Source organism: Dendronephthya gigantea, unplaced genomic scaffold (genome assembly GCF_004324835.1).
Source record: "Dendronephthya gigantea isolate DGI-Jeju-01 unplaced genomic scaffold, DenGig_1.0 000014F, whole genome shotgun sequence".
Classification (NCBI taxonomy): domain Eukaryota; kingdom Metazoa; phylum Cnidaria; class Anthozoa; order Malacalcyonacea; family Nephtheidae; genus Dendronephthya; species Dendronephthya gigantea.
The window spans coordinates 1254051-1265926 of record NW_021163024.1 but is presented as its reverse complement, the minus strand read 5'-3'; the positions used below and the strand labels follow the sequence as shown (position 1 = coordinate 1265926).

General features: G+C 36.9%; 1 protein-coding gene across 1 annotated transcript; it reads right to left on the bottom strand.

The window, feature by feature from the left end:
- Nucleotides 1-5193: 5193 nt before the first annotated feature.
- Nucleotides 5194-11612, bottom strand: LOC114519722 (serine/threonine-protein phosphatase 6 regulatory ankyrin repeat subunit A-like). Its single transcript, XM_028539892.1, has 4 exons — nt 9065-11612; nt 7308-7415; nt 6752-6866; nt 5194-6445 (listed from the first exon to the last, which is right to left on the bottom strand). The coding sequence occupies exons 1-4, from the start codon at nt 11406-11408 to the stop codon at nt 5194-5196; spliced, it is 3819 nt and encodes a 1272-aa protein (XP_028395693.1). The 5' UTR covers nt 11409-11612.
- Between the last annotated feature and the right edge of the window lie 264 nt (nt 11613-11876).

Genomic DNA, 11876 nt, shown 5'->3' with positions numbered 1-11876 from the left:
TGTATTGGGAGAGTGGGATCGGAGAAAGCAGGCAAAAAAGAAAACGAGTAAGTGCTAGTCAGCAATTAAATCAAGATGGTAACCTATCTAACACCCAGTCAAATGAGTGTGTGCCCAGTGTATTCAGTACTACCCATGACACCATCCCTACCAGTAGCGGCAGTGTGGAATATTCTAGATTAACAATTAAGGAATTAAGGCAAGAATTGAAAAGGCGTAATGCAAAAGGATATAGCAGAAAGAGTAAAGCAGAACTTATCAAACAATTAACTGAAATATAAAAATAACTGTATATAACAAACCATATATAAAACTTAAGAATAATAATATATTTAATCTACTGTAGGAACTGTAACAGATTGTCGTACAAAATCAATTGATAATTTTTCAATTAACATCTGCCGACTTTCCTGAAGTGTTCCACTAGCCATGCTAAAACTTTTTGGTGACTTCATTAAAAATGCCCTAACTTTAACAGGGTATTTTATTGCTACTCCATCACCAATCCTATCTAAAACTACATCCCAATTGTCTACAAACTCACATCTAATAAAATCGTTTTTTTCTAATAATAAATACTTGTTGTCCCTTGATTGTCTTCCCTTCCCATAAAATAAATATCTAAAGACATCATGCTCAAAATCTAAAATTAACTTGTTCCTGTTCTTTGACTTTAACTTCAAATGTTGTCAGAGCCACCTGTAGAAAGTCGAGATTCCTACATAATCTCTCAGATGGAATACATGGCTTATTATAACTCCTGAAAAAGAAAATATCAAGTACACATTTAAGAATTTAATGTAGTGTACATGTTTTCAATTTGACAATTGTTAAGCAGCTTTGCATTATCAGTTTTGCATCATCAATTGCAGCACATCAACTCATTCAAACATGCAGAGAGTGCACAAACATTGATAAGAAACATTACACTTTATAATGTACTGAATTTAATAATACTCAGTCACAAAATACCTTATGAGATGAGCAATTAAATTATCCTCCTCTTCCATGTATTTTGGAAGGCACTATATCCTTTCCATTTTACCAAGTATTCCGTCTGTAAAAAAAAAAATCAAAAAATCTTATTTAACGGGATTTCGAATCAGCTGCCGCTGTAAAACACTATTAAATACACGATTTCAAATGCATGTATATAGAATATAAATTTAATAAAATTTCCTACCGTATTTCCCACTCTCCTCTTTGAAACCAATCTCCCTACTGGATAAAACTCACGAGAAGCCTTCCTTTTCCTTGATTTAAGAGATTTAGAGCCTCCCCAAAGAAAATCTCCCGAAGATGCATTGTGCATTTGAACGTAAAATCCCTCGTTATTTGCATATTCGCGCAAGCGACCGCCATCTTTATGAATATTAAAGTGCCTATATCACTTGTGGGATCTTTACGGATTTGAATAGAGCTTAAAAAATTAGTTTATAAGTTCTACAACCCTTTTTGATATAGTTAGGTAGTTTCGGAAATATTTACATCTAAACATGACGATTTGCCTAAATTTCCATCGTGCTCGGGGGCCTGGGACTCAGGAACCGAGTTCTTGTCAAACATAATATAATCAATTGTAATTTTACTTCTATCTTCCAATAACGTAAAATATTTTGAGAAAAACTCGCCCAGTGCTACAGCCATACACAACGCACCGTTCCCGCATTTTTTTCTTGAAAAGCGCAAACTATATCGCCAGTGAAACTCTTCATGTTTACATTATAAAACACGGCGTGTTCGCAAATCATTCCTGAGTCCCAGTCCCCCCAACCAACGTATTTTCGAAACTATTTAATTGTATCAAAAAAGGTTGTAGAACTTATAAACAAATTTTTCAAGCCCAATTCAAATCCGTAAAGATCCCACAAGTGATATAGGCACTTTAACTAGAACTCTAGAAGTAATCACAGATTAGTGATGTGCGTTCGGAATGTGTTGATTTCGGTTCAGGATCATTACTGCTATTTGCAAAATCTCCGAGCCAACAAGCAAAACTGCTGAATTTATGAAACTGGGCGCCAGACCGCTGACTGTCACGAATTTCTGGCCATCGGAGGAATTTTGCAAGGCGCAAATGTGGAATCAAATGTGGAGAGTGTAAATATTAACAAAATCAATAAAAATTAATTGATGTATGCTTATTTCTGACTGGGAGATAAATAAATAACAAAGGCGAGTATTTGGCATAAAAATTAGGTACGATTAGTTAGTAATCGTCCCTAATGTATATGCATCGGGTTATTTAGTTGTTAATCGGTACTAGTAAAACAAAGGATTTCGAGGCAGCCATGATATTATAATGAATGCACCATGAGTTTTATATGTATTCGTGTGTATGTTTATGCTATTTACCAGGCTGAAGATGAATGAAATCAAGTTGTAAACAACTTTTTTAACATTTGTTGACCTGCCACAACAAAAGAAACAATGTAATAAAAACAATTTATTTGCAAAGTCTCAGTTTACAATAAATATTACAGGTATTTCCTGAAATATTTTTAAAGTAATTTTCTGTCTGAGTTTATGGTCGATGGTGAAAACAATCATCAAATGAATGCCTTCCAAGCTTGTCTGGTGTCGTGTAAATGAACGTATAAACTTTACTAAACTTTTTTTAATTTCATTTGCTCTGGAGAAATTATATTAATGGTAAATAGTGTAACTTAGAGGCTGTTTACATGAGCCCGGTTACCCGAGATTCAACGAAGCGTGAGAGGACTTTGAGGTATTGAACTTATTGAAATAAGTCTTTATGACACCAAACAAGCACATGCTATTGTTGTGGTGATTATACGACTGCCAAGATCATGTTATCTGCTCATTTCAATACCTCAAAATCATCTCACGCTTCGTTGAATCTCGGGTAACCGGGCTCATGTAAACAGCCCCTTATTTATCTTATGTTTGTAATACATGGTGAGTAAAAAAAATTAACGCCGGCTGCAATGTGACACAAGTTGCCTAAAATATCTCATGGGTATACGAAGCATAGCAAATAAGTGAATCATTTATTAACCTAAAGCATAGAGTTTGTTCCCTTTCGGAGTTCAAATGCATTCTAAGGTCGTTTTTCTAGCATACGCGCCACGATGAATTATTTCAATTAGTTTTTAAAAACACTTTCGCATTAATTAACCACGTCCTGTTTATTGTACACATGAATCTGTCATGAGAATTGTCAAATTCCAGTCATAAGTTCGCGGCTAATTTGAATTTCAAAGGTGTCAGGTTTTTTTTTACTCACTCTGTGTAATTATCTTAAAAATTTGATGGTTCGTTCGTCGTGTGCATGTCTGATTTCGTAAAGCCATGCCATTGTTTCAGGCCCAGGTTATACCTCGCATTTTGGTCGCGTCAAATGCAATTCACACAATAGATGGTGAGGTAATAAACCTCATCATCATCTCATTATCTATTGTTCGAAATCATTCGACGCGACCAAATCAAATGCTACGTTTAACGTAGGCCTTACTTAATTGCCGCTAATCTGGTCACACTGTGTACTGTGTGGGCGGGAAAAGGATAACTAAAATGGCGAAGTAAACAGAGTTGTTCACGAATTTAAATCTGCAGTTTAATCTATCTCCATCCTTAGTTCAATCTGGCCATCGGGCGTTATTTCGGGGACAAGAATAAACTAAACATACGCAGGAATAAAGCCTACCATGAATTTAACGCTCAACAAAAGGGAGCCAGAAAATAACGTTGGGAAATTTGATTAATGTTATTGTGATCAAGCGACCGTGAGTTACGCCGGATGGCTTAAACCCCGTTTACACTAGAGCGAAAGTTTCCGGATTCATCACGAAAGCGGAATGTATTAGTACCGGATTCATGTTGCTGTTTACACACGCAGCAACGAATCCGATAGAAAATGTACTCGGTTTTAAGCCGTATCCGGAAACTTTGAATCCGTAAAAGTTTGTGGAAACTTCGTATCCAGAAACATTTAAATCCGGAAAATTTTCTTGTGTAAACGTTTTGCTCGACAAATCCGAAGAAATTCAAACGTTGCGACCAAACAATTCTCCAAGAACAAGTAATGTGAGTGTAAACGGACAAATCCGCATACAGAGACAACTAAAGTGTAGTGTAAACACCTGATGAATCCGATACATGGGTGTAACAATGAATCCGTATAATTTTACAAATCCAGAAACTTTCGTTCTAGTGTAAACGGGGTCTTAAAAGCTTTGAGCTTGAGAAATTTGAGAAATTTGATTCATGTTATTGTGATCCGTGCACTGTAAAACACCAACGGAAAGAAAAGCGATGCATGCCTTAACTTCATATGCACGACCTATTACCTCTCATGGAGAGGTTTCAGAAGTTTAATCACATGCAGAATTTTGAAGTTAGTTACGCAATCTAATGTTTCTTGTTTTCCTTCTCGTTTATAGTAATTTATGCGCATTCAACGATTTTTCCTTTCTTTATAATGAATATATTTAACGAATTACGTCAGATGAATTCCCTTCAGCATGGCGTGTCTAAATGAATGACGTTTACTTTGAACATGGAGGTACAGTAAGTTTTAATAAAATTCATAGGAAACTCCGTAAAAAAGAAACGTTTCCACTAAACTATCGTCACTATCAGGTGAACTATGATAAAATGGTAGCTACATGTGCAAGTATATATAATTTACTACATGTGCGAGTAGGTTTCATTCTATTTATTGCGATGCGCTAGCTCTTGGAAAGTATTAGAGCCCATGCAGTGATACGATTGGTAAGTTTGTAGGGAATCAGCAGGGTATTACTTTCCAGACGAAGTGCGGTTAGTATGTTTCCTTCCATATTTACCAATGTGGGGTAACTGCATTAATCCAGATCACAGCTGGCCAGCCAGTATGCGGTTGAATTATCAACAGTTAGTAGGTTTGCGCTATTTTTCTTTAATATTTAAAAACTTTCGCTGTTTATGTTGAGGTAGCAAAAGGTCCATGAAACCTACTTTATTTACAAACGCTATATTCCAAATAAATCCCATCCGTTACTTATAATTATTATCGTTAATACATAACACAACCATGAAGTCTGGTTTCCATTTTGTTGTAATTGTCGTTGGACGGGTCATTTTCATCGATGATATATAATTACAATATAAATTTTTCTTTACTTTTTCCTGTAGTGAAATTTAGTATATTATTAACCATATGGGTATAATGTATACGTATATTCTTATAAACTATTTCTTAGCACCACATTCATTATAACATCCAGCATTTGAAAGGCCTAGTTTTTGCAAAGCTGTATTTAGCTTTAAACATATGGAGAACGGTGGTTTATCGAACGCTATGGAATCACCATCAGAATCGGGTTCTTCTGCGTCTTCTTTATTAGGGGATTTTGAAGCTGTTGGAATATCAGCACTACTCTCTGCACTGATATTTGAACTGGATTGTTCACCATCAAAAGAAGACGAATCCTCGCTTGAATCCTCTTCATCGGAGCTCATTTGTTCCACATTTAGTTGATCTACCTCGCAAACGCCATAAGCTAATGCTTGTTTCTTCTTGTTCTTATCAACAAAACAAACGAGCACTCCCGAGTCACCATCCTCCAGAAATGTGCCAGAATTTCCACAGACAACGATTGCATCCTCGAACAAATTTCCACCTTTACATCTGTAGCAAAAGTTGCACTCAGAAATGTAACCTCCATCTCTATTCTGCTCGTTGCCAACTTTCTCCACTTCAACTTTGTTCTCGATTTGTAGCATTCTTCTGTTAAGTTCTGAGAAAATTGTATTCCAATTTGGACTCGTTATATCCGCAACTCTGCAATCAACCTCAACACCCTCGCCTACTTCTATTGACATAATATCACAATCACTTGTGAAGAAACATTTCGACATCGTTCCAAGCGGGACATAGCTCTCTGGTTCAACAGCGTTTCTATTTTCATCATTACCCTCCGCTTTTTTTGTCCGATAAAAGTATTTGTGTTGGTCCTTCGCATAATTCGCATAATGATCGAAACAATTGTGAAGATCCAAAAACCCTTCCGGGTTAAAGGTTTCATTAAATAAATGTTGATCTGTGACACAACCAACATGGAAACAGGTGAGCGCGTAATGGCTGTCACCTTTCTTGGCACAAAACATGGTTAATGTTCCTGAGGCTTTTCTTGTTTCGTTTTTGATTTCGTCTTCGATCTCGTCTCCGTCATCATGTTTCGCCCGTAAAGGGTTTTTTGATTTATTGACAGCAACAATGCCACCTCCAGATGTTGGTTTTGATACATATTTAAACTTTGGTTTTGCTTCAGGTTCGCGAAAAAGTTCAAAGTATTTCTTTGGATCACAATTGAATTTCTGTTTGATTTCCTTCAACACTTCGGACTTCTTTTTTCCTCTTTCGACTGTCAGATAAAGACGAGGATGTGGAAATTTCTTATTAGGGCCCATTACACCATACGCTCCTTGCAGCCAAGAAAAGCTGTTAAAATGAAAAAAATGTTTGTGAGCTCGTATATCAAGGAGCGATAAATAATTCAGTTGTAGCAGGAAAACAACCTACTCCATTCAATATTATTAAGCTAGCAGAATAATGAAAACAGAGTAAGACAAAGGTGAAGTAATTGCAACGAACATCCTTCTTTGTTGTAAAATTGCGAAAAACACATATTTTCAGATTGTATGTAGTAGGGGCTACCATACACCTCGCAAGCAAGTATTGGGCATAGGATTGCAATTAAAAGAAATAAAAGGATTCGCAACTAAATAATTTTAAGACATGATATACCTTTGAAGTTTTTCATGAACGTCTTTTTTAATGTTGTATTCAGAATCAAGGAAAGTTTTTTCAAAGAAATTTGTCTCCTTATTATTTTCTGTTCTGTCTTTTTCTTCTTCATCTTCTAGGAAAACAATGATTTCCAGTATTATAAAAACACCTTAACATCATTCACAACTAACAAGGTGCTTACTGAACATATTTCGATGCATCGCCTACATCAAAATATAATGCAGTTATGGAGAACGTTTCTTCTAAAGCAAAGTTCTCATAAGCACAGTTCTTAGTTTATAGATCGCAATCATGTAGGATGGCTATTGAATAAAGAGTTCCTATACATGTTCCGCATTATGGTAATTGGGCCGAACGGTCAGACATTATTACATTCGGGTTTCCAAAACACCCAAGTTTCTTCATGCTCTATGATTTTTTTAGGGCTTAATTTTTTAAGTTTAACTCTCCAAAAATTTATGACTGCGTAGAATTGAGTTTGAACCCTATCCTAGTGTACTGCTGATATGAAGCTGGCAGTCTTTCTATTTTAAAAATGTTTGATATGAAGTACCTTGAGTAGCCATTTCACGATTTGGCGTAGCGTCCGTTACATTGACTTGTGGACCTCTCTCGTAATCACTTTCTTTCTTAATTGTTTCATTTATTTCGTGCTTGATTTCTAAAGATCAAGAATTGAAAAAACATTATAAACAAACTGTTACACATACACTTTTAAGTTATAAGGTCTTTCACATCCGCATGAATTACGCGATTTCGGAACGATATTGTGTGGACACAAAATACAAAATGCAAAATGTTTACTAATAAATGTTGGAAAATATTATGGAACTATAGCAATCTTTATATCGGGTCTACAGATAAAAGCACAGACGCCTCGAGACTACCATAAAGGCTGTCGTCTAAAATACAAAGCGATTCCAGGAATAGCAAATGTTTAGAGTTGAACACTCTCGCGCACTCTCATCAACTCTCAAATTAGGTTCAATTTGGTTCAAATTTTGATGAGAGTTGATGAGAGTTCTAAACTCTCGTTCTCAACTCTCATCAACTCTCAATCTCGTTTGACCGTCGCATCGAGAGTTTGGAAAACTCTCATGCGAACTCTTGCTTCTCAACTCTCATCAACTATCGTTCTCGTTTGACCAGGGCTTTACTTTTGGTGAAAGGTTCGTCAGAGTTGTCATTAGGACTATATCGACTGATTATCATTAAAGGGTCAATTCCGATGTATTATATAATGGCTTTAACGTCTGCAGGTGACTAGGGATCCATGGATAGTAAAAAACTTAAAGTGCCTATATCACATGTGGGACCTTTACGGATTTGAATAGAGCTTGAAAAATTAGTTTATAGTTCTACAACCCTTTTTCATATAGTTAAATAGTTTCGGAAATATTAACATCTAAACATGACGATTTGCCTAAATTTCCGTCGTGTTCGGGGACCTGGGACTCAGGAACCGAGTTCTTGTCAAACATAATATAATCAATTGTAATTTTACTTCGATCTTCTGATAACGTGAATATTTTGAGAAAAACTCGCCCAGTTGCCACAGCTATACACAACGCACCGTTCCCTCATTTTTTTCTTGAAAAGCGCAAACTATATCGCCAGTGAAACTCTTCATGTTTATATTATAAAGGAAGGCGTGTTTGCAAATCATTCTTGATTCCCAGTCCCCCCAACCGTCGTATTTTTGAAACTATTTATTTATATCAAAAAAGGTTGTAGAACTTATAAAAAAAATTTTCAAGCCCTATTCAAATCCGTAAAGATCCCAAGTGATATAGGCACTTTAAGGGCGCTCTCGATATATGAACAACCCGTCTGCATATCTCAACCTAACCCAATCTGGGTTACATCTGGGAAATTGAAATGATTGAAAACGGCTGCCCTGTTGATCAGGAAGACGGCAATGGACCTTTTGCATATCAGACCAAATTTTGAATTAGGCAACAAAAAGAAAATTTCCGAAAAGCGCATACTAAATTTAGTAAAATTATCAAGTTTTGCCGCGCGTTCAGTGCTTTATCCGTGAAAATACCTCAAAGAGTTTGGGGTCGAGGCTAATGGTGACATCAAAAAAGTAAATTAGCTTGTATGTACACAACGTAAGAGTTTATTTTTTGCGGGCTATGTGAAAATTTTTTATCCAAATTTATACTGGTAAAAAGATGAAAAGATTTGAAGGAACAAAGAATGAAAAATTATTCCCTATGAGTGAAGAAGACCTAACAAAATATACTGCTCCCAAATAAATACCAAAACGTCTTTAAAAATCCCCTTCTTTACAAACAGAGAAATTACCTTGATCATCATTTCGAGTGACAGACGAGGGAGTCTGTTTAGTATCGTTGAAATCAACGCTGCTCGTATCTTCCCAAATGATATCAGCACCATGTCCATATTCCACTAAATATTGGACAATGTGAGGTTTGCCACATTTTGCAGCAGAGAAGAGAAGTGTCCTGTTGTTAGCATCTTTCCAATCGATATCAGCACCACGTTCCACTAAATATTGGACGATGTGCAAATGGCCATGTTGTATGGCATAGCGGAGAGGTGTCCTGCAGTTGCAATCTTCACAGTTAACATCAGCACCATGTCCCACTAAAAGTTGCACAATGTCTAATTGGCCCTTTTGTACAGCACAGCGGAGTAGTGTTCTGCCGTTACTATCTTTCCAGTTGACATCAGCACCAAGTTCCACTAAATATTTTACAATGTCAAATGAGCAAATTTGTACAGCAAAGTAGAGAAGTTTCATGGTGTTAGTATCATCCCAATTCACATTGGCACCATGCTCCACTAGACATTGAACAATGCTTAATTTACCAGATTTTACAGCATAGCGAAGTAGTGTATTGCCACTATTATCTCTCCAATTGACATCGACTCCATGTTTCACCAAACACTGGGCAATGTCTAAATGGCCATATTTTACAGCAAGGCGGAGGAGTGACCTGCCGTTTCTGTCCTTCCAATTGACATTAGCTCCATGTTCCAGTAAATATTGGACAACGTCAATTAAGCAAGTTTCTACAGCATAGTAAAGTGGTGGTGTGCCATTATTATCTTTCCAATTGACATTAGCACCATGCTCTACTAAATATTGGATAATGTCTAATTGGCCACATTCAATTACAGAAAACTGGAGAAGTGTCATGCCGTTACGATCTTTCCAATTGACATCAGCACCACGCTCCACTAAACATTTGACGATTTCAATCGATCGAAATTGTATAGCATAGTAGAGAAGTGACAAGCCATAACCATCGACCCAGTTGAGATCAGAACCGCGCTCCACTAAACACTTGAAGATTTCAATCGATCGAAACTGTATAGCATAGTAGAGAAGTGACAGGCCATGACCATCGATCCAGTTGATATCAGCACCACGTTCCACTAAATACTTAAAAATTTTAAACGAACAAAATTGAATAGCATAGTAGAGAAATGACATGTTATTACGATCTTTCCAATTAGTATCAGCACCACGTTCTACTAAATATTTGACAATGTCTAATGACCGATATTGTACAGCATAGTAGAGAAGTGGACGGTCATCTTGATCTTTCCAACTGACATCAGCACCACGTTCCACTAAATATTTGACAATGTCTAATGAAGGGGATTGTACCGCATAGTAGAGAAGAGGTCTGAAGTAATTATCATTCATATTGACATCAGCACCATGTTTTACTAGATATTCAACAATATTCAAGAAGTTAGAGGCTACAGCGTGGTAGAGAAGTGGCCTACCATCATAATCTATCCAGTTAAGATTTGCACCATGATCTACCAAGTGTCGTGTGATGTCTAATGAGCCACCCTGCAAAGCATAGAAGAGAAGTGGTCTGTCATGATCATCTTTCCAATCGACGGAGGCCCGATGTTCCAGTAGGTATTTGACTATATCTGGTGAACCATTCTTTACAGCATAGTAGAGAAGCGTCACGTCATTGTCATCACTCCAATTTACATCAGCACCATGTTCCACTAAGTACCTAATTATGGATAATGAGCCATATCGCACAGCATAGTAGAGAAGTGGTCTGTCGTCAAAATCTTTCCCATTAACATCAGCACCACGTTCCACAAGATACCTGACAATGTTGGACGAGTGAAGTTGAACAGCATAATGGAGAAGTGACCAGTCACTATTATCCTTCCATTTGACATCAGCGCCATGTTCTACTAAATATTTGACAATGTCTAATGAGCGTGATTGTACAGCATAGTAGAGAAGCGGGCTGCCGTTATTATCCTTCCACTTGACATCAACGTTTTGATCCACTAAATATTTGACAATGTCTAACGAACGAAATTGTACAGCCCAGTAAAGAAGTGAGCAGCCATTCTTATCAATCCAACTGACGTCAGCATCTTGGTCAACTAAATATTTGACAATGTCTAATGAGCGAGATTGTACAGCATAGTAGAGAAGAGGCATGTTCTTATTATCCTTCCAACTGATGTCAACACCATGTTCCACAAAGTATTTGATAATGTCGAGTGAATTAAATGTAACGGCATAGTAGAGAAGTGATCTGCCGTTCTTATCCTTCCAATTGACATCAGTGCCATGTTCCACTAAGTATTTGACAATGTTTAACGAGCGAAATTGTACAGCATAGTAGAGAAGTGACATGTTATTATCATCTTTCCAATTCACATCAGCACCCTGTTCCACTAAATACTGAAGGATTTCAAAAGAACGGAATTGCACGGCGTAGTAGAGAAGTGGCCTATCGATGTTATCTTTCCATGTGACGTCAGCACCATGTTCTACCAAAAATTTTACGACGTCTAGTGAACGAGATTGTACAGCATAGTAGAGGATTGGTCTGTTGTTATCATCGCCATCATCATCCCATTGACTGACAGAGTCTGCTTGTTTTCCTAAACTTTTGACATATCCAGAATTGTTGAGAAGTATACTGTCGTTGCAATTTCTGGGATCAACATGAGCACCATATTCTACTAAATATTTTACAATGTCCAAAGTGCCATAATGCACAGCGTAGTAGAGAAGTGGCCTGTCTAAATAATCTTTCCAATTTACATCACCACCATGTTCTACTAAATGCTTTGCTATGTCCAATGAGTTATTTTGTGC

What these genes read in the sequence shown, in the direction of transcription:
- LOC114519722 (XM_028539892.1), bottom strand. Translation starts at nt 11,408, where the DNA reads ATGTCACTTCTCTACTATGCTGTACAATTTCGCTCGTTAAACATTGTC. An exon ending in CACTCGAAATGATGATCAAG is followed by an intron (nt 7,416 to 9,064) that starts GTAATTTCTCTG and finishes CTTGATCTTTAG; the next exon opens with AAATCAAGCACGAAATAAAT. An exon ending in GTTCATGAAAAACTTCAAAG is followed by an intron (nt 6,446 to 6,751) that starts GTATATCATGTC and finishes TCATTTTAACAG; the next exon opens with CTTTTCTTGGCTGCAAGGAG.